At 37.8% G+C, this 27,379-nt stretch overlaps 1 protein-coding gene across 1 annotated transcript in view; it reads right to left on the bottom strand.

The window, feature by feature from the left end:
* Positions 1 to 228: 228 nt before the first annotated feature.
* Positions 229 to 27,379, bottom strand: part of LOC124544930 (phenoloxidase 2-like) — a 105,079-nt gene continuing 77,928 nt past the window's right edge. The window contains exons 10-13 of the mRNA XM_047123676.1: positions 21,258 to 21,455; positions 13,258 to 13,393; positions 2,032 to 2,258; positions 229 to 1,597 (exon numbers count right to left, since the gene is read on the bottom strand). Coding sequence (XP_046979632.1) covers positions 1,349 to 1,597; positions 2,032 to 2,258; positions 13,258 to 13,393; positions 21,258 to 21,455 — 810 coding nt within the window. The 3' untranslated portion in view covers positions 229 to 1,348. The remainder of the gene's footprint in view (positions 1,598 to 2,031; positions 2,259 to 13,257; positions 13,394 to 21,257; positions 21,456 to 27,379) is intronic.

Here is a 27,379-nt window from a genome sequence, read left to right as displayed (position 1 = left end):
GCGAATGTCCATGTAATACAGGACACGTCAAAAATAGAAAAACATTCATTATAACATACATCCTAACCATTTTTCTTACATTCTAACATCATTGATTATAAGTAACAACATATACTAATTTAATGTGATAAGTACTTTTCAACACTGTAAAATTCCGTTTTCACCAGATAGTCTTTGAGGTTCTTTGAAAACTTTGTGCCATGTACATTGTCACAAAGTTTTTAGGCAGACTTCTTAGTAATTTGATACCTGGATACTGGGGACATTTTTTAAGAACAGTCAGTCGATGGATTATGCTTCTTATGCTGTTCTTCCTCCGTGTGCTGTCGGTGTGTAAAATAGCATTTTTAGCCCACTCTGCAACATCTTTTGTGATGCTTATTATAGTTTTATATATGTACAAGAATGTAAAAGTTAAGATGCCTGTCAAAGGGCTGCATCAGTTTGTGGGCTTATAGTCAGTAGAAGTGTAGCTTCTATGGTTTGTTTTAATTAGATTGCTTTTAGTTATGAATTATTCACCCCTGCATTACACAAAACGAATCTTCACCATATTAACTGATTTGTTAGAGTTATATTAATGCAAACACGAGATTCAACTTTATCTCAGAATCACTTCAGCGTTTTTTTCTTTTTTAAACATAGTAAGCTAATCTGTAGGAAGGTTAAAAAAGGTTCCCACAAATTATGTAGTGGGTTCTTTCTTTCATTTCAGGAGCCCAAAAATATAAGATATATCTTTATAATGTTTTCTTGATATGCATTTTTAATAAATTATTTCTTTCATAACAGATACAAAAGGAAGTCAAACAAACAAAATTCACCAAAACCATACATAACAATGAGTAATGAAACACTGTAAATGCAATGTCATGATTGTGTTGAGTTTCACATAACTTACAATGGAAATATGCAATTATAATATATATCCAAGGATAAATCACTATGAATCTAGTAAAAGAGGCACAGAGTAGTTGACAACACTATCCTTCTCACCATTCCCAAAGTGGTATTCCTCTGTCAGACCAAACCAAGCAATGCCCCATATCCACCCCTATTCAACTCCTGCTCCCAAATCCAGACCAATGGGTCATGGGGTAATGTCAGTGTGTATGTATTTGGGAGGGGAGGGGGGGGGGGGGGTATTTTAGCACTACAAAAAGGTTTTCTCTGGAAGTTTTACTAGTTATCACCCCTCTCCTTGAGCCTACCTCATGGTGATCCATTGACATATATGTCTTAAGAATATTATAATTTTCTGTGAAAACTAACTGTAGTACAATTCTGCAAAAACACCATGTCTCTCTGCAAGTTTAATACAGTAGTATGAGAGTAATGTTCATTTTCATCATCCAAAATTTGGGGGGATCCCAGGACGATTTCCAGGTTGAGGAGCGACAACAGTCTCAATGTGCCGTATCCTCACGTCAATTGTGGCCATGTTTGGTGTCAGGAATTCACGCAGAGTGTTTACACCATCACGTGGCAACCGGTCAAATGGATATCCCATGTTACGTCTATCTGGGTACAAACGATTGTGCAGACCACAGTAACTATGAGCCGCACGACAACCAACATCTGGATCAGGCTGCTCCACCTGTTGACAGATTTTCCAGACAAAAATTAAATTATATTATTTAGTAATGATATAATATGTTCTCATGATTACCAAACATAATTTCATTTTCTCATTACGGACCATAAACAAACAGAAATTTTTTTTGTTTGGCTGCTGCAAAACAGTAAGATTTTATAGAATAATAGTATGTTCAGATTTTGTGACTTAAATCTTACGTTTAACAACATATTTTCCAGGCGCTGATTGCATTTCTGTTCCTGTTTCTTACTCATTTAGTTTCTGTTCTCTTTCTATATGATGTAAGACTGTTTTTATTTTAACATGACTTATTTATTCCCTGTAATCTAATGTAAAGCAAAGAAGTTATTGTGTATAATTTGGAGTTTGCCTTGTAGTTTAAAGCAATTTTTCACATATATTGCAAACTGGAGTAAGAACTCAAGTGGACTTACCCTGTCCTGACTGCCATCTGATACCATAACAAAGAACTCAACAGGGAATCCTTCTGGCTGACCCTTGGGTATCAGCATGTGTTGTGGCCATCCACAACCACAATATGTGTATTGCTGCTCTAGTGGTGATGATCCTACTCCAGTAAGATTGCGGAATGTCCGCTCAAATGGTATTGTCACTGAAGACTCATCAGAACGGCGTTGTATGACATTACGGCCACTATTCACTGCAACAGAAAAAAAACTGCTACTAGGAGACAAACATACATGAATACATACCATGAAATATTATTTTTGCAGAACTGTTTACTGTCAGTTCACACACGAGGAAGTTCCACCGTGCAAATTGCGCAGTGATCCAAGAAAGTCTGCAAGAATTCATACAGAAAATGGCTACTGTCTTTTTTGAGTTCACACACTTTCATGTTTCTGTTCAGCCAGTGTCATGCTTTATCTATCTGTATCTGATAGCATTTTTTTGGTTTGAGGTATCTTTCTTTATGAATTGCATTTTTAAAAGATGGATGTTTATACCATCCTCTGGTCTGAGACAAGATCATTGCTCTTCAAGACACCCAATACTCCAATAATATGCCCAGTAGTAATCACTGAAGCAGGCTCAGAATTTACAGTATAAGAGAAGTGGTAGCAGTTACCAGCTCCCAGCTCAGGAATCCCACATTTGCAGGACCTGTAACCAATCAGGACTGTTCAGTCCCCTAGATGACATGCAGACCATTGGGGTGCATGACTGTTGAGGCAAAACAGATGTCAGGCAATCCTTGCACTATCCACCCCAACCCACACGTATGCTGTGTAGGTCTCTGCCTGGATTGACTATTTCCCTTGTGTCTTATGGAATCAAAATCAAACCCACTAAATTTCACAAACACTCCCAGTGGATTGGGTGCTTGGTTGAGCAGTCGGACCCAGCAAACTAAGACGGTCCATGTGACTCAATCATTCATAGTTAATGGAACACATCTAACAAGGGGAGGCCGCCAATTGTGAAATTCAGATTCGATTCATACTGCGCATAATAAAAGCTCATGGCCAGAGGTGTAATGTGGCAAAGCACCAAGATGCACTCCTCAGCCGTTGTCGAGAAAATCGACAGTTAAAAGAAACCGTTGTGGTGAAATACTCTCTATGATTAATATTTTTCTACAGCGTCCTGGCGCAGCGGTAAGTGCTCGGGTTCGTAATCCGAAGGTCGCCGGATCGAATCTCGCGCCATGCAATTTTATTTTATTATTACTTTTTTGTAATTCCAACATTAATGAATTGCTTATGCACGTTGGTGAAGGAGGATCGCTCTCCAATTGTACCGCCTCCATTTTTCCGTTTGTTTAACAGGGTGTACCAAAGCTCTCACGTCCGCACTGATTTTCGATGATGTTAGAAGTTGCAGTAGGGACCGCATCTACCTTCTTTCGAAGTTAGCAGGCAACTACGCTGTTATGCGGTGGCTCGTTTCGGCCCATTCAACATCTGTCCTTCAAGTGTAACGAGCGAGTAACGGAGTTTATATTTCATACCTGCCACAGCAAATTTGTGTTTGTGGGGTCTCTATTCTAATTCGAACGTTTGACTTATGCTATACGTATTCATTTCAGAATATCGTTTCTACATCTTCCGTTAACTATACGTGGTTAACATTATGAAGACAATTAATAACATTTGTGAAATACAACTTTGTTTGCGGAAAACATAATGATGTTTGAAGTCGCCAGTTTTTCCACGACAAACGACTTTCAACAACTTATTATATGCATAATTGTTGCAACTGATTATCGGAAATTATATATATATATAATCAGTGCGGACATGAGAGCTTTGGTACACCCTGTTAAACAAACGGAAAAATGGAAGCGGTACAATTGGAGAGCAATCCGCCTTCACCAAGATGCATAAGCAATTCATTAATAGTTTTTTGTATATATATATATTACAAAAAACTAATAATAAAAAAAGTTGTATGGCACGAGATTCGATCCGGCAACCTTCGGATTACGAACCCTAACGCTTACCGCTGCGCCACGACGCTGTAGAAAATTATTAATCGTAGAGAGTATTTCCCCGCAACAGTTACTTTTAACTGTCGATTTTCTCGACAACGGCTGAGAAGTGCATCTTGGTGCTCTGCCACATTACACCTCTGGCCATGAGCTTTTATTATGCGCAGTATGAATCGAATCTGAATTTCACAATTGGCGGCCTCCCCTTGTAAGAGGTGAAAATGTTCTTCAGATAAAGTGACATCAGAAAATTGTACTACCTTTCATACACAGAAACGAATTGAGAAAATTTGTGGACCACTTAAAGGATGTTAAATGGCTACATAAGGGTAGGAAATCTTTACCTACACCTTAGGATGAGACTGTATAGCCCCAATTCCATATGCTGTTTCAAATGTGTATCAGAATGTTGGTTTAGCAGCTTGTTGTCAAATACATTTCCCAAGGACCATTCTTCCAGCTAGGCATGCAGGAGAATATGTAAAATGTCTAAGAGTATGGACAATTCACAGTAAAATTGAAGCTTTAAGTTGGGTGGGGGCATCCTTGGACACTCAGTTGATAGGGTGACTTATTAGGCCAATACATATTACACTCCAAGGTAATTTATAATGTAATTTGACCTTCAGCACTTTCAATATGCACAGCTATGAATTATAGAGACAAAGTGCAGTGCAATACATTATTTACTGAGTGGTCAACAAATAACTGAAGTCTCTTTTTCTAATTATTACCTTATTTTTAGTACCAGTTCTTCTATTTTTGTCACCTAAAAATGATCTATTGTCTATTTTATTGTCATATGTTACTTTGAAATGTAACTGAAGACAACAATTGAAAGAAATGGCAAATTTAGTCAACATGTCTTGTATACCTTACCTTACAGACTATAAGACACACATTTTTCTTCAAAAAATTGCCTCAAAAATTCAGCTCGAAATTAATATGAAAATTTCCAGAGTCTGATTTAAAATTCCCGCCAGTCTTCAAAATGGCCACATATTTGATGCCTGGGAAACCTATTTCTATCTGGCAACATTGAATTCAACTGGCAGCAGCAGTGCAGATGTGACGAACGTTAGTTGTGGGAGAATCATAAGCTTGCTAACATTGTCTCTCTCAGGCCCTGCCATCACAAACCCAGAACACTGTCATGCCTATAACGTGTCACTGCACTTGACAGTGCCAGTCAACTTGAATTGAAAGTGATTTGTATTATCAGTAACAGTATCATAGTTTTATTAGCAGTGAGTTTCATAGTGGAAGAAAATAATAGATATTCATATAATGTGGGCTATAAACTGAAAGTAACTGCATACCCAGAAGAACATGGAAACAGAACACCCGATCGGCATGTCGACCCTGCACTAAAGGAAAAAAACATTTATGATTGGTTGGCTAGTAAAGAAGAACTGAAAAAATTGAATGCAAAATGGCCAAAACTAGAAAGTTGCTACTCACCACATAGGGGAAATGCTGAGTTGCAGATAGGCACAGCAAAATGACTGTCAGAAAATGAGCTTTTGGCCAACAAGGACTTTGTCAGAGCTAGAACGCACACACACACACACACACACACATGAGCAAATGCAACTCACACACACGACTGCAGTCTCTGGCTGCTGAGACCACACTGCGAGCAGCAGCACATGTTGGGAGATGCAACTGGGTAGTGGGGGTAGGAAGGAGGCTGGGGTGGGAGGGGGAAGGGATGCAGGGTAGGTGCGGGGGATGGTAAATGTGAAATGTGTGAATTGTGTTTTATTCATCTCTTGACATACATATGCAATCCATTTGGTTTGTGTACAGGAGAAATGTCAAAAATTTATAAAATAGTTACAGTAATTTTTACATGAATAAATAATAGCAGTATAATAAATCATAACACTATAAGGATATTTCTTGGAATGTGTAACACATTGTATCCAGCTCAAATTTCCAGTTTGTCCTGCATGAATTCATCCACTGAATACTAACACTTCAGTGTGCATCAACTTGTTCCCTTTTAATTTATTACACATTTTCATTCCCATGTATGAGGTCCCTGGGCATACAGTCTGAGGCGGTGGGTGGAGAGCATAAAATTTTCTTTGTTTCTAGTATCATGTGAAAGGACAAAATGGTTTCCCTCCGATAATTCACATCTGGTGTACAAAAATATAATAATCTCATATATGTATAAGGATGGCAGAGTTAATATTTCAAGTTTTCTAAATATTGGTCAACATGGTTCTTTGTGATTTGCAGTGCACATATTTTGAATGATTTTTTTCTGTATTTTTATTATCTGCACTATATTTGTCAAGTTACCCGAAAAAGCAATACCATAACTAATAATAGATTCAAAATAGCTTGTATATGCTACTTTTCGTGTGTCCATGTCAGTTGCAGTTGATAATATTTGCACTGCAAATGCAAAGCCACTCAGTTTGTTTGCCAGGTATTCAATGTGTGCCTGCCAGCTCAAATTTTTATCTACATTTAAATTGCTGCTTGTGGGAGCATACAGGGACGAGGTGGTGAGTAGCAACTATCCTTTTCATAATACTGTTATTTTCGATCCTGGATTTTTCATTGTAAAAACTAGAAAGTGTCATATTGAAATGGATTCAAGGACACTATCAAAATGACACTGGAACTGATTCAAAAATGATTCAAATACATGCCCGTAAGCTAGCACTACAGTGGAACTTAACAGACTGTAAGTGTTGTTTTCGTTGGTGTTACAGGTTTATGAATTAGTTAGTTAGTTGGTTGCGTGTTCAATTGATCAGTCGCATGGTACGGTAGCCGTTATGATGTGGAATGTGTCAAGTGCACAAGGAATGCACATATGAAACAAGATATTTCTATTATTTACCCCATTCCCTTAAATTATAGATTTATTTATTCCTATTCAGGAATTCATCTATGGTATAGAAGTTGTCAAGGAGATATGATTTCAGTTTATTTTTGAAGCTATTACTGCTGTCTGTCAGACATTTTATTTCATCTAGTAATTTGTCAAAAATTTTTATAGCAGCATATTTTACCCCTTTCTGAGCCACAGATAGGTTGAGTAAAGGACAGTGTAAGTCCTTCTTTTTTCTGGTATTATAATCATGAATGTCACTGTTGTTTTTAAACTGGTCCATGTTGTTGAGAACAAATTTCATTTGTGAGTAAATGTACTGTGAGGCTGCTGTAAGAATTCCCAATCTTTTAAATAGATGCCCACAAGATGTGCGACTATGAACCCCACATTATTCTAACCACTTTATTTTAAGCAGTGAATACTTTCTGTCTAAATGTTGAGTTACCCCAAAACATTATTCCGTATGACATCAGAGAGTGAAAGTATGCCAAGTTAGTTAGCTTACTAATTTCTATATCCTCAAAATTGGCAATTACTCTGAAGATTCTCATCTATCTGTACACCCAAAAACTTAGTATGCTCCCACCCTGGTTACTGATCCTGTGGCTGTGTTATATTTATTGAAGGAACTGTACCTTTTGCAGCAGAAAATTGGATGTACTGTGTTTTTTTTCAAAGTTTAGGGCAAGCCCATTTGCAGAAAACCAATTAATGACTTTTCCAAAGGCCTTATTTGTATCATTTTTTTCTGGATTAATATAGATCCTTGTATCATCAGTAAACAGTGTCACTTCAGCTTCCTGTTTCAGAGAGGGAGGGAGGTCATTCACATATATCAAGAACAGAAGGGCACCCATGACTGAACCCTGTGGAACACCTAATGTAATTTCACCCCAGTTAGATGAAGTGGAAAACGCATTTAAATCATTTGACTCATATAAGGAAACTTTTTGCTTCCTGTTCTGTAGGTATGACTTAAACTACTCATATACTATTTCATTTATACCATAGAATTGTAATTTCTGTAACATAATGTCATGGTTCACACAATCAAATGCTTTGGACAAGTCACAGAAAATTCCTATTGGTGACATTTTACTATTTAAAGTCTCTATTATGTGGACAGTGAAATTGTATTTGCAGTCTCAGTGGAACAGCATTTTTGAAATCCGAACTCTGATTTACTAAGTATCCCATTACTGTTGAGATGGCTAACCACTCTTGAGTACATTATTTTCTCAAAGATTCTTGAAAATGCTGTAAGCAAGGATACTGGCCGATAATTATTGACATCTGTGGCGTCCCCCTTTTTGTAGAGAGGCCTGACAATGGCATATTTTACCCTGTCTGGGAAAATACCTTGAGTCAGTGATGCGTTACATATGTGACTCAGAACATCAGCTGTAATTGCTCCACATTGTTTTAATATCTTAAGAGACGTCATCTTCTCCAACAGAACATTTACTTTTCATAGATTTAATAATTTTATTTATTTCACAAGAGGTTATAAGATGAAACTTAATCTTACTAAAGTTTTTCAAAACAGACTCTTCCATGCACTGCCTGACTTTTTCTTTTAAACTGTTCTCACCAATTTTTTCTCCTGCACTTAATAAATGGTTGTTAAATACATTAGCTACTTGTGTACTGTTGGTTAAGATGGTCTTGTTCTCTTTAATAGTAATACTACCTACCCTAGTGGCTACTTTTTCTGTCTCCCTTCTAACAGCATTCCATACTGATTTTGTTTTATTGCCAGTGTTGTTAATTTCTTCTCTAACCTACATATTTCTTGATTACCTTACAACTTTTCTCAGTATGTTACAATAATTTTTATAGTGTAAAACTACTTCTGGATCTTTACTAGTTCTTGTCTCATACAGTTTTCTTTTTTTTTCTGAAGGCACTTTAATACCTTTAGTAACCCAAGGTTTCTTGAAAAGTGTGTGGTGTTACATTTACTAATTCTCTTTGGGAACCAATGTTCAAAGAGGGATATAAATGTATCAAGAAATATGTTTCATTTGTCATTAGCATTTGGCTCATTATATACATCTCCCCAATTAACGTTTCTGAAGCTTTTTCTGAAGTGCTCTATCAATACCCGGTTGAGTGACCTCACACTTTTACTTAAAGGTTTCTGAACTGTACATCCTGTTAGGTTTTGTAAGTTAATCAGTTATGCATCAGGGTCTGACAATCCATTTCCCACAGGGAAAGCATATGTTTGTTCTACATCCTCTTTCTGTACAAATACATTATCTGTTAACGTGCTACTGTCCTGAGCTATATGTGTAGGGATATTGGTTACTGATTCTAAGTTATATATTGTTAATAACACTTCTAGTTCACTTTTCCTATCAGGATTACTTAGAAAGTTTACATTGAAATCACCACAGATTAATAACTTCTCCTTTTTGTCTGGAAGACAGCACAATAAGGAGTCAAACTTTTTTATGAACAGCTCCCAGTCTCCTAATGGGGACATGTACACTGTTACTAATATCAGTACTACATTACCTAGCTGAAGTTCACATGCACAAACCTCAATGTGCTGATCAACACAAAATTTGCTTACTTCTAGAGTTTTGCATTTATACCCTTGTTTTATGAAAATGGCAACTCCTCCTTTATCCATCCTAGATCTACAAGTGTAAGATGCTAAATTATACCCACTTATACTGACACTATCCATGCCCACAGTTACTTGGTGTTCAGACAGACAGAGTGTGTCAATCTCATTCTCATCTTTGAGATCATATAAACACACTAATAGCTCATCTGCTTTATTTTTTTATTTCCCTGATATTGCCCTGATAAGTTGATACTGCCCTTAACTTTACCCCTCTTTATTGTACATGAAGTTTCTTTTATTCTATTTATCTTGATTGTCATCTGTCTGGACTTTGGCTTTAACCTAAAAAACCTGTCTGCCTGGACCCATTAACCACAGGGATCGCCCCTTGTGTGACTGTGGATCCCCTTACAGTTTCTGCTAATAAAGAAGCTAACTTATTTTTCCCCATCCCATTCAGGTGCAGGCCATGTGTAGTGTATCCCCACCTACCAATAGCATATACTGGAACAACACTTATGTGAGATTTTGCCAGGGTCTGGAGCATCCCGTTCTGCTCAGTGTTAACATGCCTTACAGCAGTGTTTACCCAGGGCTGATCATGGTGCTGAAAGACCTCCACAAACCCCACATTTATGTGCTCAGTTTCTGCTCCTATTTTATCCAGGTCACTCCTAATACTGTATCTTGGATTCATAGCCAGGCTGTTTCCTGCTCCCCCAACTATAATTACCTGATCTTCCTTCTCAAAGTCCCTGCATAGCTGACCTAAGTTTTCTGTTAACTGGCTAAGGCTAACACTTGGTTCCACAAAACTTGTGATCTGGTACCCTGCACCTAATTTCTCCTGAAGCAGCTAGCCCACACCCTTCCCATGACTGCTGCCTACAAGCAGAATTCTTCTTTTCCTATTCTGATTTGTTCCCGACCTGTCTTTTTTTCTTTATGCTAATATTCTGCTTCAACCTACTTTCAACTACATCTGGATGAGGCCCTTCCTCCACTTCAAATAGCAAGCCAAACTAATTTACTAATTGAATTTCTGGAGTTTTTTCAAGTGTTTCCCTTTTTCTCCCTTTGCTTGCTGCCTTTTCCCAGTTCCCAGAATCTTTTTCCTCCCTTAACCTACATAATTCCAAGTTCACATTTTCTAATTCAGCCTTAAGGGCACAAATTTTTGCCTCCTGTTCAGCGAATTTTCTGTCCTTTCTACATAATCTACATTGCCATGGAAGAGTCTCATTTTCTACCCTCGTTTCCTCACCACTACATCCGCCCCAATGAAACCATAACTTACAGTCTACACAGAACAACCCGTCTTTCAAATTTCTACAGCAACCAAGAAATTTGTCACACATGGTTTGATAGGCAAACTTAACACAAAAGCAGAGAATAAGTTGGCAGAAGACCACAGCAGTTTCGTAGCCTACTAATCCGTAAATAAACACTAATGTAAACAAATTTTAAACTTACTTCCAAAAGTTTTAACTGCCTAAACTCTGTATGACCAAAGTGAATTAATTTGACTTTGAAGCAATAACACTAGTCAAAACGAAAATCTACACTTGCGTGAAATTTATGCCTAAAAAACGTAAACATAACTAGCAACTAGCGGTCTTTTATGAAATACTTCCTTTTCGATCTAAATTTGTTCATAAGAGCGAAACCTTCAATAGATAGCCTAGAGAAGAAGTATATATGCCTAGAGAAGATGGTTATACACTAGTCTAAAATGTAATATTAACTAAATTAGCTCTTATTTCAATATTAATCACTTAACTTAGCAAGAGCTTCATACACGTGTCTGCCGAGTTCCAGAGATAATGAAAAATCATGGAATTAGCATGCAAACCAAAACCAAAATACTTCAGAAAATGCCACAAGAGTATGTATGAATAGAAAATATTATCTTTCCAGTGCTTTATTATTCAACATCGAAAGAAAACCAGTTTGGAACTAAGCCCAATGGCAAATATGAACAGATCTCCCCTGATATTTGCTGTGCCAAGTAACAGAACTGTTTCCATGAAAGATACTAAAACTGTAATTATAAAAACAAGTGGGTATGAAAAAATACACTACACTATTGTCTTTACATGTTGTGCTGATGGTACTAAACTTAATACAGTCATAATTTTCAAGCACAAAACAATCCCAAAACCTTCTGAAATTCTGCCAGGTGTTGTTGCTCAAGTACATGATAAGGGTTGGATGGACAAGGCTGGTATGAAATTATGGATTAACAGTGTGAGAGGTAATGAAAGATGCTTTATTGAAGAAAAGATCTCTTCTTGTGCTAGATCAACTTAGTAGTCATTTCAAAAATTCTGTGAAAGAGAAATTGAGACAGGGAAATACAGAGCTTACTGTTATTCTGGCAGGACTTACTTCACATTTGCTACCTCTCAGTAAATAAACCATTTAAAGAGTGCAGACGACAGGAATGGAACAAATAGACAGCAGATGAAACCCAACAGGAATTCATGCTGAAGAGAGCTTTAAAATGACCTACAATCAAATAAATGTATCAGTGGATAAAACAGTCATGATCAAGAGTGAGAGAAGACATTATTGTTAGATCCTTCAGTCAGTGCGTCATAAGTAACGTTTTCCATGGCAGTGAAGACCATTTTATACAAGAACAGGACAATGATAAAGACAGAGAGGAAGAAGAAGCAAAAGAAAGTTCAGATGATGATTTCCAGAGATTTTAAAGATCAGTTCGGTTTTATAAACTATGAATTTCTTTTTAGTCTGACTTTGCAGTCTAATAATAAATATGGTAAAAATGTTATTAAAAAATGGTTAAAAATTAAGGTGTGTCTTGTAGTCCATTGCGTGTTATCATCTATAAAATATGGTGTACCTTTGCATATAACTTGATCTAAAAAAGAGCAATAACACAAAAAATATATATAAATATGAGTTGTTTGAGTACCTATGGGTTAATTTTGATTTAATCTTTCTATGTTTAATGTACATAAATTACACATATTGCAATAGCTTACTGTGTGTATATTAAGTACCGGTACTGTTTTCCTGTTATATGAATCTGACTTTCATATCTTTTACGTTCTATACCTACAATTTGTTTTCTTTGAATTCTCGCATCTTTTTTTAATCAATCATGCACACTACCCCAATTTACAGGTACTGATTTTTATTTTTTATTTATTTATGGTACTTATTATTATTATTTGTCTCATCTGTCTGTGGGTTTGTCACATACAATACTTTTATGTAATGCGGGTTGTACTGCCTTCAGTCTCTGTTTACACTAGCCTCATCTTTTGGTGTATTATGACTGAGGGTTAAGTGTTAACACTATTTAGACTAGAGCCAGTAATATACAATGTTGTTTGGAATCTGAACTTTTGATCTGCTGAACAAAGTTATGTAGCAGGAATACTGCTGAACACGATTAATGAACTGAACATGATTAATGAACTGAACATGATTAATGAACTCTATTTAATCAAAGTTCTCATGGAATATCTAGAGAAACAATAATGCCAGACTATACTTCATTCCACTGTTAATTACTGACTGTTGACAGTTTAATGAGTGAGACATGAATTACTTCAGATCAGTCAACAATGTTGTCTTATTATTACTCACTGCTGTGTCTTCCCCAGTATTAATTTCATAGAAATTTAGGTAAGGGGAAGATTTTGTGTAGAAAAGTATAACCACAAAAAATAAATAATAGTATCAATAATGTTCAACAAATATGAAGCATATTCCATGAAAATTTCCATAAAAGTAGTAGAGAGACTTACACTGGACAAAGAATTTATCAATTTCAATGAAGAGAGTTCTTTGATCACGTAGCAACATTGGAAGTCCCCTCTCATCAAACTTTGGTGCCATGAAAATTCTCGCTGTGCCTATTCTTGGACCACCAGTGTTATCAACCTAGAAACATTAATAAAATAAACTGAAGAAGTGTCATATGCAAATAATGACTTGTAATATAATTAGACATAATTTCTTGTGGATACTTACCTTAGGAGGTAAGATGTGTAGTGCTACTGATACCTTTAGAAGTAAAAGTTACACATTTCCATGAATTTAGATCTAATAGTTCTTTCCACAGGAAAGAGAGAGGGTTAGGTTGTGGAAGGTTAAAAAAGAGATGAACAAGAAGGGAGAGGATTACAAAAGATCATGTGATATGCTGGTGGAGGCTAAAGTTTAGAGGTGGTATGGCCACAGGGGTTGCAGGAATAAACAATAGGTTACAGTGTCTCCACCCATGAAATTTCTAGAATGCACTGATCTGGCAGGCAATGGAATATTAGTTTAGAAGGAGCTGGGTGGTGCAGAGGTTTCTTATTCCAGAGGATTACAAAAGGTAGTAAAAGTCCTAGAGAAGAATGAGATTCTGTTGTTCCAGTCCCAAGTGATATTGACTGAGGAAGGTACTACCCTCAGTGGCCAGTCAGCACAAAGTGCAAGGAGTATTGGATGTGTGTAGAGATAGAACACAAGAGAACTGTTACTGGTCTTAGATGAAATGGTAGTTTCAATTTGTGAAGGCCTTGGAAAAACCTTCAGCATACTGGGAGAAGGGTTTCTTGACTCTCTTGATGTAGTGCTCATGGGTGGGCAGGCACAGTGGGAGGGAGTTCTTGAAGCAAAACAATTGGTAACTGTTGAAGAAGGGAAGTGACTGGTAATTATTAAGTTTGATGTGAACAAAGATGCTTGTGGAGCTACGAGTGAGTCGAGGTCATCATTCAGGAAGGTGGCTTGTTGACCTGAGGAGAAGGAAAACGAATGAGAGAGAAGATTTTGAGGTTCTGGAGGAATGATAATAGAGATTTTCTGCCATGGGCTCAGATCATCAGGGAGTCTGAAGCACATGAATGTGTTAACACTGTGGGTGGTTGCCAAAGATCCTAAAGATGGCCCATGAACAGAATTTCATAGAATGGTTCCCTCTAAGTGTTCACGGCAGTGATGTAGATCTCCTTGTGATATCTTCAAAGTAGGAATGGTAAAGGATGTAGTTGGTTATGGTTACCAGGAAGGAGTTGTGGGTTCAGTGTTTAATTGGGCTTTGGGAGAGATGACAAGACCTCGGGCACTGGTGATCAGTGTGGTAACATGGGTGATTGTGTTTTGGATCTTAGGAAGCATATAATAAGAGCATGTCTGGGGATTGGAAGAGTGAGAAAGCAGATAAATTCCAGAGAGAAATTTTCTTCTTCTATCTCCTTTCTCTCCAGCCCCCATCCTGCCCCCCTTTTTCCCTAACATTACTACTTGACACAGTCGAGCTGCAACACTGGCAGACAACAACGTTGTGTGTGTGTGTGTTTGAGAAGTGAGTGGAGGTCATGTAATTCTGAAATAAGATCACTGCAACATGGCCTGTAAGTGGATTTACCTCAGCAGAGTGCCCCATCACTTACAGCCCTTACTGACAATAGTGGAGCCTTGGCTGCAGAAAAAGTGGTCAGGCCATGTTCTGTTTAGAAGTAATGTACAACAATTCTTTCTACAATTGTGAGGGTGGCCTTATTGGGAATAGATCTTGGGAAGAAACTGGGTTTAGAAATTGGAAAGTTATCTGCAGATAACTTGGTGTGGGGCAGGGATACAGTTGAATGTAGACATTAATTACGTCAGATGAAGTTCATCACTGACTTTGAGTTGATTCTATGCCATATGGCAGCAGTCAAAGAAGTCTTTTCATTGCATGGATGCAGCAAAGGACAGAGGGTCCTCAAAAAGTCCAGCATGGTTTAATGGACCTGATTGACTTGTGCTTACTGTAGTGCATTGGAGGGGAGGAGAGGGGGGGGGGGGGTGTACATGTCATAGGTCAGAAAGACAACCTTCAGCTCAAACCAGTAAATATTTCATGGAAAAAAATATAATAAAAGTAACTTTAATTGGTCAGAAAATGGCAGAAGCAAGCCATATGAAGTTTTTAAGTCTCAAATGGACAAAATTTTAAATTGGAAGCCACATATAGAGTATCACAGTTACTTAAATTCAGTTATTTGATACAGGATAACTGTCTGGAAACATTCATCTAACACCACAAGGCTGCTACAGATGACCACAAGCATGTCTTGTCTAGTAAAGAGATTTATTATGACCAGTATTTAAAAATATCAAAAATTCCTCCTGTGTACATTTAGAAGTTTATATTTTCTTGCTTAAGAACTATTGCACACTGGAAAATGTTATTTCAAGCATAATTATAGCATGTGACTTTGAGGAGATGTCAAACTTCTCACAGACTATTTATTACAGGTTGCTGCTTTATTTGACACAGGCCTGTCAGAGCAACCAGGGACATTGGTCATGTGCGTGTGAGATGTGCTTGCTCGTGTGGATGTGTGCGTGTTTCCATTATGAAGAAGACTTTGGTCAAAAACTCAGTGTATAACAGTCTTTCTGTTGAACCACTCTGCAGCTCAATGTGTCATCTTTACAGTGAGTAGCAATCTATTCTTTTCATAATTGTTGATACTCCAACCTGGACTTTCTAATGTTTAATTTAGACTATTTAAAACTTCATTTGCAGATAGGACAGTATATGGGATTAGGCATTTATAGCAAACTGAAAGGCTGGAATACATTTAACTTGGAGCTTGATTCACTTGAAAAGAATACTCTATAACTTAATTAGTGAAAAAAGTGTTACTCTTTCTTCCCAACATACTGGAAAGGCCATTTTACAATCTGAATAATACAATTGTGTCATATAAGTGAATTACATTGCAATAATGGGTGTAAAACTAATGTGAAGCAATTTCTTTTTTAATGAGCTCTCTTTTATTCATTTGGCCTGTGCCCTGCATAACAAACTGTTTTAATTATAAAAGATTTTGAATTAATGTGCACAAAATAATATAAGAACTGTCATCCTTTTTCTTAAAAAATAAAAATAAAAAATAAACTTAACTATGTTCCACTTTAAACTTGGCTTTTCTTAAGTACAACAAATCAAACACTTTGAAAACTGAACATTGGGAGGCAAATAAATCCCATTTCACACATCATTTTCATGGGTGAACAAGAACTTAATGAAATACCAGAGGGCAACAGAATCAGCAACATCCTATTCTTACTTTTTATTTAAGGTTCAACATCACACTGAAAGCATATTTATTGTTGTTTAACACAGCTCTCCATGCTAGTCTACCATGTGAGTCTATTCTCCTCAATTAGTTAAACACCTCTTCATCAGTTTCTGCACTTCAGGAAATCTGTCACTCTCAACTTGAAACAATAATGCCAGACTATACTTCATTCCACTGTTAATTACTGACTGTTGACAGTTTAATGAGTGAGACATGAATTACTTCAGATCAGTCAACAATGTTGTCTTATTATTACTCACTGCTGTGTCTCTGAATCCTTAAGTACAAAGCTCTGAAATACTCAACAAGGGATGTAAAATACACTGAAAAGACAGGTTAGTCATCATAGAAGGAGGGAATGTTCATTGCAGTTGACAAAACTATTACATCTGTTGAGGTCAAAATTGAGTCTGACCACAAAGTTGCATGGATGCAAGTGACCAGTCTAGGTGGACTCCAGTTAATCATCCTATGTTTTTTTAAGGACTGCCGATTCCACTGTAACAGCTGTAGAATAATTCAAAGAAACTCTACAGTTAGCAGTGTGAAAATACCCTGATCGTGCAATGTTAGTTGGGGATGACTTTAACCTACCTAGTAAAGACTGTGATGTCTGTGGATTTGTTGCAGGTGGTACAGACACACAGACCTATGAAACAGTTCTGAACACATTCCCTGTCTTGAGCAGGTAGTTCAAAAAACCACATGCAATGAAATATTTTAAATCTTGTAACTATAAACAGGGCTGACCTTATTGACAGTTCAGTATCGAGACAGGGATTATTGATGATGATTCATCATAACAACATTGGTTACTAAAGTTAATAAGTCCATCAAGAAGGCTAGGGGATTTTCTAGGTTAGAAAGAGCAAATAAGTTGTTACAAACCCACTTAGACAATGAACAGACACTGTCGAGTGGTCAAAAAAAAAAAAAAAAATTAAATTAAAAAAAATCTTGCTACCTTTTGGAGTTATCCTTTAACGAACTATATTAAAACACACACACACACACACACACACACACACGCACACACACACACACACACACACACACACACACACAGACAAACACATGTCTATGCCCCTGCATGGTGCTGGCTGGTCTACTCTAGTCTAGCTAACATCATGCAGGGACATGGACCTGTGTATGCATGTGTGTCAGTGTTTGTGTAGTTTACTCTTGCTTGTCAAATGATAACTCTGAAAGCTGACAAGTTTTCTTTCTTTTGTGTGCGTCTATCGACAACTCAACAGTTCTACTTTTTGGTGAGTGGTCTCCTCTAATCCTAAAGTATTTATATTTTGCAAGAATATTTGCATTCTACAATAACTTTCCTACAACATTTATAAAAACTTGATGCATTAAGCATACAACTTCCACCATCAAATTAGCAAAAAGCATGGCTGAGAATACAAGAAAATTCTGATCGTATACAAAATTACTAAGCAAATTGAAGGCTTATATTCAGACACTCATCAACCAGTCTAGTATTGCAGTAGAAGACAGCAAAAGGAAATCTGAATTTTTAAATTTCAGTTTAAAAAATCATTCACATAGAAGGATCGTACATACATACTATCACTTGACAATCGCACGGACTCCTGTACAGAGAACATAGAAATAAGGTTCCCTGATGTTGAGAAGCAAATGAAAGAGTTGAAAACAAATAGGTCACCAGGACCAGATGGAATATCAATGTAGTGTTGAGTCAAACGGGAACCCTGGAGGGAAGATGATGTTCTTTTTGCGAAACATTATTGAGGAAGTTTACAGAACCAGCATTTGAGACTGACTGCAGAATGGTTCTACTGCCACCAGCGAATATCTCACATAAGGGCTTTGAAGAAAAGAGAAGATATATTTGAGTATGTATGGAGGCATACAGACAGCCATTTTTCCCCTCTCTTCATTTGAAAGTGGAACAGGAACGGGCATGACTAGAATTGGTACATGGTCCCCCACTCCCACCAAACACTGTATGATGTCTTATAGAGTATGTATGTATCATTATAATAGAAGGAAACATTCCACGTGGGAAAAAATATATATATAAAACAAAGATGAGGTGACAGAGTATGTATGTAGATATAGAAGTAGACCTACCAATATGACCTTCACCATTCTTCTGTAGCACCACATTTTAAAATCTTCTGTTCTCTTCTTGACTGTACTACTTATTGCCCACATTTTGTTACCATAAGAAGCTACACTCCACACGAACTTTCACAAAGGACTTCCTAACACTTAAACTTATATCTGATAATAACACAATCATCCATTTCAGAAGAGCTTTTCTTGCTATTATCAGTCTGCATTTGATATCATGTTTATTTTGCTACTGCCAGTTATTTTTCCAAATTTGTATACTACATCTGGTGCCTCAGTTACAATCTAATTCCCCCAGCATTACCTAATTTAATATGACCACACTCTAACACTCTTGTTTTAGTTTTATTGAAGTTAATCTTAGAACCACTTCCAAGTCACTATCAATTCTGTTCAACTTATCCTCCAAGTCCTTTGCTTTCACTGGCAGAATTACAAAGTGATTAACAAACCTCAGTTTATTTCATCTCCTCTTATTTTCCTTTATTGTTTGCTGTGCGTACAAATTGGATATCATTTCAGATAGGCTATAACCCTATCTCGCTCAGTCCTACCTCCATTTCCTATCCTTTAACTCATATAAAGCAGTCTGATTTGTGTACAACTTTTGGATAATCTTTAGCTACCTCACAGATTTGTGACAAGGGAGTTTATGCCTCATTTTATAGAACAAAATAATGCAGGACTCCACATAAGGCACCACAGTTGTTTGTGAGGAATGATTCAAGAGCACTATAGAATTTCACAATGTTGAAAGCCAAACAAATGCTTGACCTATGTTTCTAATAAAATCTTAATTGTATTTCCTGTTACTGACACCAAACATTTGAAAATGGTTTTAGCCTAGGAGCTGTTGCAGTGATCTCATATCCCCCTGAATGCACTTTAAGAAATGTGTGGTAAATATGCTAATGAATACTGCCTCATGGCATTGCCTAGTTTGCATTAACATCTACATCTATGTCTATACTCTACAAACTTCCATGATGTGCATGGCAGAGAGCAAGACCCATCGTACCAGTCATTTTGGTTTCTTCCCATTCCATTCATGTATGGAACGTGGGAAGAATGATTGTTTAACTGCCTCGGTATGTGCAGTAATTATTCTACTCTTATCCTCACGAGCCCTATGTGAGTGATACATAGGGGACTGTAGTATATTCCAAGAGTCACCATTTAAAGGTGGTTCTTGAAACTTTGTTAACACACTTTCTTGGGATAGTTTAAGTCTATTTTCAAGATTTTTCCAGTTCAGTTCCTTCAGTATCTCTGTGCCACTCTGCCATGGATCAAACAAATCTGTGACCATTCATGCTGCCTTTCTCTGTATACATTCAACATCTCCTGTTGGTCGTATTTGATATGGCTCCCACACACTTGAGCAATATTCTAGAACCAGTCACACAAGTGATCTGTAAGCAATCCCCTTTGTAGACGGATTGAACTTCCCCAATATTCTGCCAATAAACCAAAGTCTACCATTTGCTTTACCCATGCCTAAGCCTATGTGATCCTCCCATTTGATAGCCCTACAAACGTTACACCCCGGTATTTGTATGAGTTGGCTGATTCTAATAGTGATTCACTGATACTATAGTCATAGGATATTACATTTTTCCATTTTGTAAAATGCACAATTTTACATTTCTGAACATTTAAAGCAAGTTGCAAATCTTTGCACCACTTTGAAATCTTATCAAGGTGTAACTGAATATTTATGAAGCTTCTTTCAGACAGTGCTTCATCATAGATAACTGCATCATCTGCAAAAAGTCTGAGGTTACTACTAATATTGTCTGCAAGGTCATTGATAAACAAAGTGAACAGCAAGGGTCCCAACGCACTTCCTGAGGCACACATGAAGTTACTTCTACATCTGACGATGGCTCTCCAGCCATAATAATATGCTGTGTCCTCCCTATCAAAAAGTCCTCAGTCCAGCCACAAATTTCACTTCATACCCCATATGAGCATACTTTTGACAATAAGCACAGGTGTGTTACTGAGTCAAATGCCTATCAGAATACAATAAATACTGCATCGACTTGGGTGCCTTAAAAAAAAAAAAAAAAAGTTGTGTGTGTGAGTTGGGTTTCACATGATCAATGTTTTCGGAATCCTGGGTTTTCCTTTGTAAGGGAACATTTGAAAATGGAGTTAAGCATTTCAGCTTTTACTTTGCTACCCTCAGTTTCAGTTCTTGTCTCATTCACTAAGGACTGGACACTAACTTTGGTGCCACTAACAGCTTTCATATATGATCAGAATTTCTTTGGGTTTTGTGAAAGATCATATGACAATATTCTGCTATGCTAGTCACTGAAGGCATCACACATTGTTCTCTTGAGAGCCAGGTGTGTTTCATTCAGATATCTCTTTTTAAACTATTCTGAAATACAGCATATTTTGCTATGAATAAGAAATAGGAGTAAATAACTTTTTTATAAATGATCAACCCATGGGTATGTACTGATTTGCAGAATTAATGAATGAAGAAATGTCAGAATCAATATAAAATTTGATATATACAGCTTACCATCAACAAAGCATATGAGTAATAAAATACTCACCGTAATTCTAGTTACAAATGGTGCATGTTGCAAATGTGTAAATCGAACAAACACTGGGCCTCTTGGTGCAAAATCCAATCCTCTTGACAAATCGATATCATTTTGTTGCCAATATGTGACAAATTCATTACTTGGTATATTCGGTAGATTCTGTGTTGCAACCTCCACTCCAGTAACCCGAATTCCATCAAAACTGAGCTGTATATCATAAAAATTTTTAACTGTTACAATAGCTAAACTGTGCTTAAATATTTGTTTACTTTAATTTAGTTATATATGTGTTGTTGATTAGACAGTAAATGCTGCATTATGCTATGAGTCAAGTTTACATAATAAAAGCACACTAATCCAAGCAAAGAGACATAGGAGGTTAATGTGATTGCACAATTATGAATAATGACACCAAGAGACTGCAAAAAATAATATATCTTATAAAATTAACTGTATGAAAGATTACAGTGTAACATGTCAGACAGATACAATGCCATTCCAAACAGATCTTGAGTGTACTATGCTCATACACTATTCTGTCACATTATCAGAGAAGTAAAGTTGCAACTCACCATAAAGCGGAGGTGCTGATTTGCAACAGGCACAACAAAAAGATTCACACAATTATAGCTTTTGGCCATTAATGCCTTTGTCAACAATAGACACAGACACACACACACACACACACACACACACACACACACACAAATGCAACTCGCTCACACGTCTGCAGTCTCAGGCAACTGAAACCACACCTGCAAGCAGCAGCACCAGTGCATGATGGGAGTGGCAACTGGGTGGGTGTATGGAGGAGGCTGGGGTGGGGAGTGGGAGGGATAGTATGGTGGATGTGGCGGACAGAGATGTGATGCAGTTTAGACGAGGGGGGGGGGGGGGGAGTAGCAGAAAGGAGAGGGATAAAAAGAAATAAAAAGACTGGGTGTGGTGGTGAAATGACAGCTGTGTAGTGCTGGAATGGGAACAGCGAGGGGCTGGATGGGGAGGACAATGACTAATGAAGGTTGAGGCCAGGAGAGTTATGGGAACATATGACATATTGCAGGAAAAGCTCCCACCTTTGCAATTCAGAAATGCTGGTGTTGATGGGAAGGATCATATGGCAGCGCGTTCAGCAACAGGGTGGTCCAATTGTTTCTTGGTCACAGTTTGTTGGTGGCCATTCATGCAGACAGACAGCTTGTTGGTTGTCATGCCTACACAGAATGCAGCACAGCGGTTGGGCTTCGCTTGTAAATCACATGACGGTCTTCACAGGTAGCCCTGCCTTTGATGGGATAAGAGATGTTAGTGACTGGACTGGAGTAGGTGGTGGTAGGAGGATGTATGGGAGAGGTCTGGCATCTAGGTCTATTACAAGGGTATGAACCATGAGATAAGGCATTAGGAGCAGGGGTTGTGTAAGGATGGACAAGTAATTGCGTAGGTTCAGTGGAAGGCGGACTACCACTGTAGGACCACTGCAGATGGGGGAAGGATAGTGGGTTGGACATTTCTCATTTCAGGGCACGATGAGAGGTAATCGAAACCCTGGCAGAGAATGTAATTCAGTTGCTCCAGTACTGGGTGGTACTGAGTTACAAGGGGAATGCTCCTCTGTGACCAAACGGTGGGACTTTGGGAGGTCGCGGGAGACTGGAAAGATAAAGTATAGCCAATATGCTTTTGTACAAGGTTGAGAGTATAATTACAGAGAGTGAAGGCTTCAGTGAGACCCTCGGTATATTCCGAGAGGGACTGCTCATCACTGCAGATGTGATGACCACAGGTGGCTAGGCTGTACGGAAGGGATTTCTTGGTAAGGAATGGGTGACAGGTGTCGAAGTGGAGATATAGCTGGTGGTGAGTAGGTTTGATATTGATGGAAGTACTGATGTAGCCCAAGACCAGGTGAAGCAAATGGGGGAGAAGTTTTTGAGGTTCTGGAGTAATGTGGATAGGGTGTCCTGACCTTTGCTCCAGACAGCAAAGATGTCATCAATGAATCTGAACCAGGTGAGGGGTTTAGGATTGTGGCTTTTTAGGAAGGATTCCTCCAGTTGGTCCAGGAATAGGTTGTCCTAGGATGGTGCGATGCAGGTGCCCGTAGCCGTACCCCGGATTTGTTCTGGGATGGGCCTAAGGATCTGAGTAGTGACCAGAGATCCTGCTGGATTACTGGAATGGGGTCACTGTAGCAAGGTTTGTAGGTGGAAGTATCTGACAGCTGACCGAGTCCTTCCACCAGGTAATCCTTGCAGTTCGAGACAACAGTGGTAGGTAGGATTATAAGGTCAGGATCAGTTTTTAAATGATGGACTGCAGTTCTTTCTGTTTGCATGTTGAGGGATTTGGGGAAGGATGGTGAGGCAAGGTTCAAGGTTAAAAAATTCTGGAAACTTAACAGGGGGTGGTTTGGGGGCAGTGGTGGTGGATCAGAGAAGCTCTCCCCGGGGTCCATCTCCAAACTCACCCCTACCACTCCACACACTTCTACCTTCTACATGCTTCCTAAAGTCTACAAACCAAACCACACAGGATGCCCCATTGTGGCCAGTTACTGTGCCCCCACGGAGAGAATCTCTGCTCTCGTGGACCAACACCTTCAACCTTTTACCCAGAACCTACCCTCCTATATAAAAGATACCAACCATTTTCTCCACTGAATCTCCACACTTTCTGTCCCTTTACCACATGGTGTCCTGCTCGTCACTACTGATACCACCCCCCTGTACACTAACATTCCTAATGTCCATGGCCTTCATGCTATTGAACACCACCTTTCCAAACGCCCTATGGATTCCAAACCAACAACCTCTTTCCTAGTCGCCATGACCAACTATATCCTCACCCACTTACTTTTCCTTTGAAGGCATTACCTACAAACAAATCCGGGGTATGGCTATGGGCACCTGCATCGCACCATCCTACGACAACCTATTCATGGGCCATCTAGAGGAATCTTCCCTAAAAACCCAGAACCCTAAACCCCTCACCTAGTTCAGATTCATTGATGACGTCTTTGCTATCTGGAGCAAAGGTCAGGACACCCTATCCACATTACTCCAGAACCTCAAAAACATCTCCCCCATTTGCTTCACCTGGTCTTACTCAATCCAACAAGCCACCTTCCTAGATGTTGACATCCACCTCAGAGATGGCTACATCAGTACCTCCACAAGATGGCGGCTAATGTAAAAATTCGTTGTACGTGTCCAAGAAAAAGTGTGAATTTTGCCATGAAAAAGAAAAATTGTGACAGTTGTAAGGATGAAATTACAAAGCTCAGTGAACGGGTGTCTAGTTTACAATTTATTATCAGTTCCTTGAAGATGGATATCAAGAAACTTAAAGAAGAAAAAAGTGAACGGAACATGAAAAACTCGCGCCATGAAAGTACGAATATGTCGGAGAATTGGACGGAAGTGAAGTACAAAAGATGGAAACAGATAATACAAGATACAGAAAACGGCGAAATAAACATAAATATAGTGAACGAAAATTACTTTCAAGCTCTTTCGACTACGGATTGTGAAAGTGAAGTTAACAGTACGAGTGTACCATGTGGAAAACCAAACAACTTTGTGAATAAGGTAAAACATGGAATATTTCAGCAGCAGTTAAGTAAAAGATCATATGCGAAAGTGCTCACGAAAAATCTTCCACCGCTAAGCTGCTCTACTGAGACAATATCGACATGTGTTAGCAAAAAAGACACAATAAATAGTGCCAAACAAGACTTCGCTTACTGCAAAGATAGGCAGGATACAGGAAATCTCGGAACAGCAAGTACTGGTAAAATTGAACTGTATTCTGACAGCCAAGGACAAAATACAGCCGCTGAATTTCGGCGTACAAGTAGTCCGAATTTTAGTTTTAACTATACAATAAAACTGGGAGCAAAATTCAGTGCTGCTACGTCAATGAGTCAAGAAAAAATTTCCTCATTGAGCAAAAAGGACTTTTCCATCTTCCTGGCGGGATCAATTTGACATAGCTAGGAACGAAAAAAACGATCTCTTAATCTCGCTAAAAAGAAAACTGTATGAGCTGAGAGGAACAAATGTTATTGTTTTTTCAGTGCCACACCGTTACGACTTGATAGAATGGTCCTGTGTAAATAAAGAAATTGAAACAGCAAATAAAGAGATGCAAAATATTTGCAAGCGGTTTGAAAATGTAACATTTGTGAACATCAGCAATTTAGGGAAAAGATTTCACACAACACATGGTTCCCATCTAAATGTACTTGGAAAAAACGTAATAGTAACCAAAATTTTAGAACTTGTAAATAAAATCTCAAATGTGCAGTGTGATGATAGAAAAGTCATACCTCTCATGGACAGGAAGTGTGTGTATCCTGTAGAATCCAATGTGAAATCTGCTATCAGTGAAGCTACACCTCTCCAAGACAAATGGGAAATTTTATTAATGCAAGTGAACACTCCAAATGTTAATAATTCACAGAAAGGCACAGCAGTTATGGAACAACAAACACCAGAAATAAGTGAAACAGCAGCAGCACCATCATTATCAGCAGAAGCAGCAGCAGTAACAGAACCAACAACGACTGGAGCAGCAACACAGCAATGCTTAAGGAGGAGCCAAAGGAAAAATACATCTGTGTCATTCAGTGATAATTTTTTATGGTTTCAAGGAAAGAAGAAAATAAAAATGTGAAAAACCAGCCTGCTAACTCACAGATAAGTCACAACAACATCCTATTTTTAAACATTCAGGGTCTTGAAAATAAAGTTGAAATTCTGGATGAGTCATTGCCACAGAATAAGTATTCTTTCTTATGTCTATCAGAACATTGGCTTAAACCAGAACAAATACAATACTATGTACCAGAAGGTTATAAATATGGAAACAGTTTTTGCAGATCTCAGTACCGTAATGGTGGTACTGTTATCTATGTTTCAAATGAAATAGAGTGTAGAGAACTAGATCTTAGTTGGGCATGTGTAGAGAAACACTTTGAAATTACCGGGATCATATGTGATATAATGAAACTTATCATAGTATGTATCTACCATTCCCCTGACTCAGATGATAAAACTTTTTTAGATAATTTAGACAGTGTACTCTGCTACATAACGAAATGGAAACAGTATGTAACTGGAATTGGGGGAGACTTTAATTCAAGCTTTGATGTAACATGTAACAAACCCAGTGTAAATAAGTTACTGAATATGCTAAGGCAGCACAACTTCCATCATGTAAATTCAGAACCAACAAGACTACAAGCGTGCTTGGATAATGCTTTTGTCAACTGTGCTCGTGATATGTACTCCACCAAGGTAAAGGAGTTTGTTTTCTCAGACCACTCCATGTTAACAGTAAAGTTAAGACATTTTATAAAAGGGGATGAGAGCAAGGCTGGACAAAAGTTAACAAAATCTAATACCTTAATATTAACAAAACACAATCTCATAAAACTAACACACCAGTTGAGCATAACAAACTGGGACAAATTATTTCAAAACTGTGATTCCAGTGCCCAAACAGTTTATGAAACATTCCACAATTACTTAACAGGTATTTTAAAAGCCCATCTTGTTCAAAAGAAATACCATAAAACAAGAAAAAGTAAATTTTGGTACACCAAAGAACTGGAGAATCTAAAAAATAAGCTACTGCTGTTGAAGCGCCTTGCCAAAGTAAACAATTCTAATGAAATTAAGGATCTCGAAAAAATCACTAAGAAACTGTATAAGAAAGAGCTGCAATTAGCAAAACTAAGATACAACACAAATTTCATAAAAAATAGTAAAAACCAATGCAAAACAGAATGGTCAGTAATTAATACTGTTAAAGGTGAAGTCAGAAACTTCGAGAAGACAGTCCCAATACCAGCAGATACATTCAATAAATATTTTGTAAGCTGTGCTGATGATGTCAAAAAGCTGATCAGTAAACCCAATGTAACATGTATAGATTATCTGAAGAGAGCAAACCTAAATCATAATAGGGCCGGATCATCATTGAAACACTTCAAAGAGGTATGCCAACATGAAGTTCTTAAAATAGTCAAAGAAATGAAAAATTCATACAGTACAGATATTTTTAATATGTCAAACAATCTATTGAAAGAAATCATACATTACATTGCAGCACCATTAACATATTCT

This window comes from Schistocerca americana, chromosome 8 (genome assembly GCF_021461395.2).
Source record: "Schistocerca americana isolate TAMUIC-IGC-003095 chromosome 8, iqSchAmer2.1, whole genome shotgun sequence".
Taxonomy (NCBI): Eukaryota; Metazoa; Arthropoda; class Insecta; order Orthoptera; family Acrididae; genus Schistocerca; species Schistocerca americana.
The sequence above is the reverse complement of the archived record's forward strand: the minus strand, read 5'-3'. Positions and strand labels throughout refer to the sequence as shown.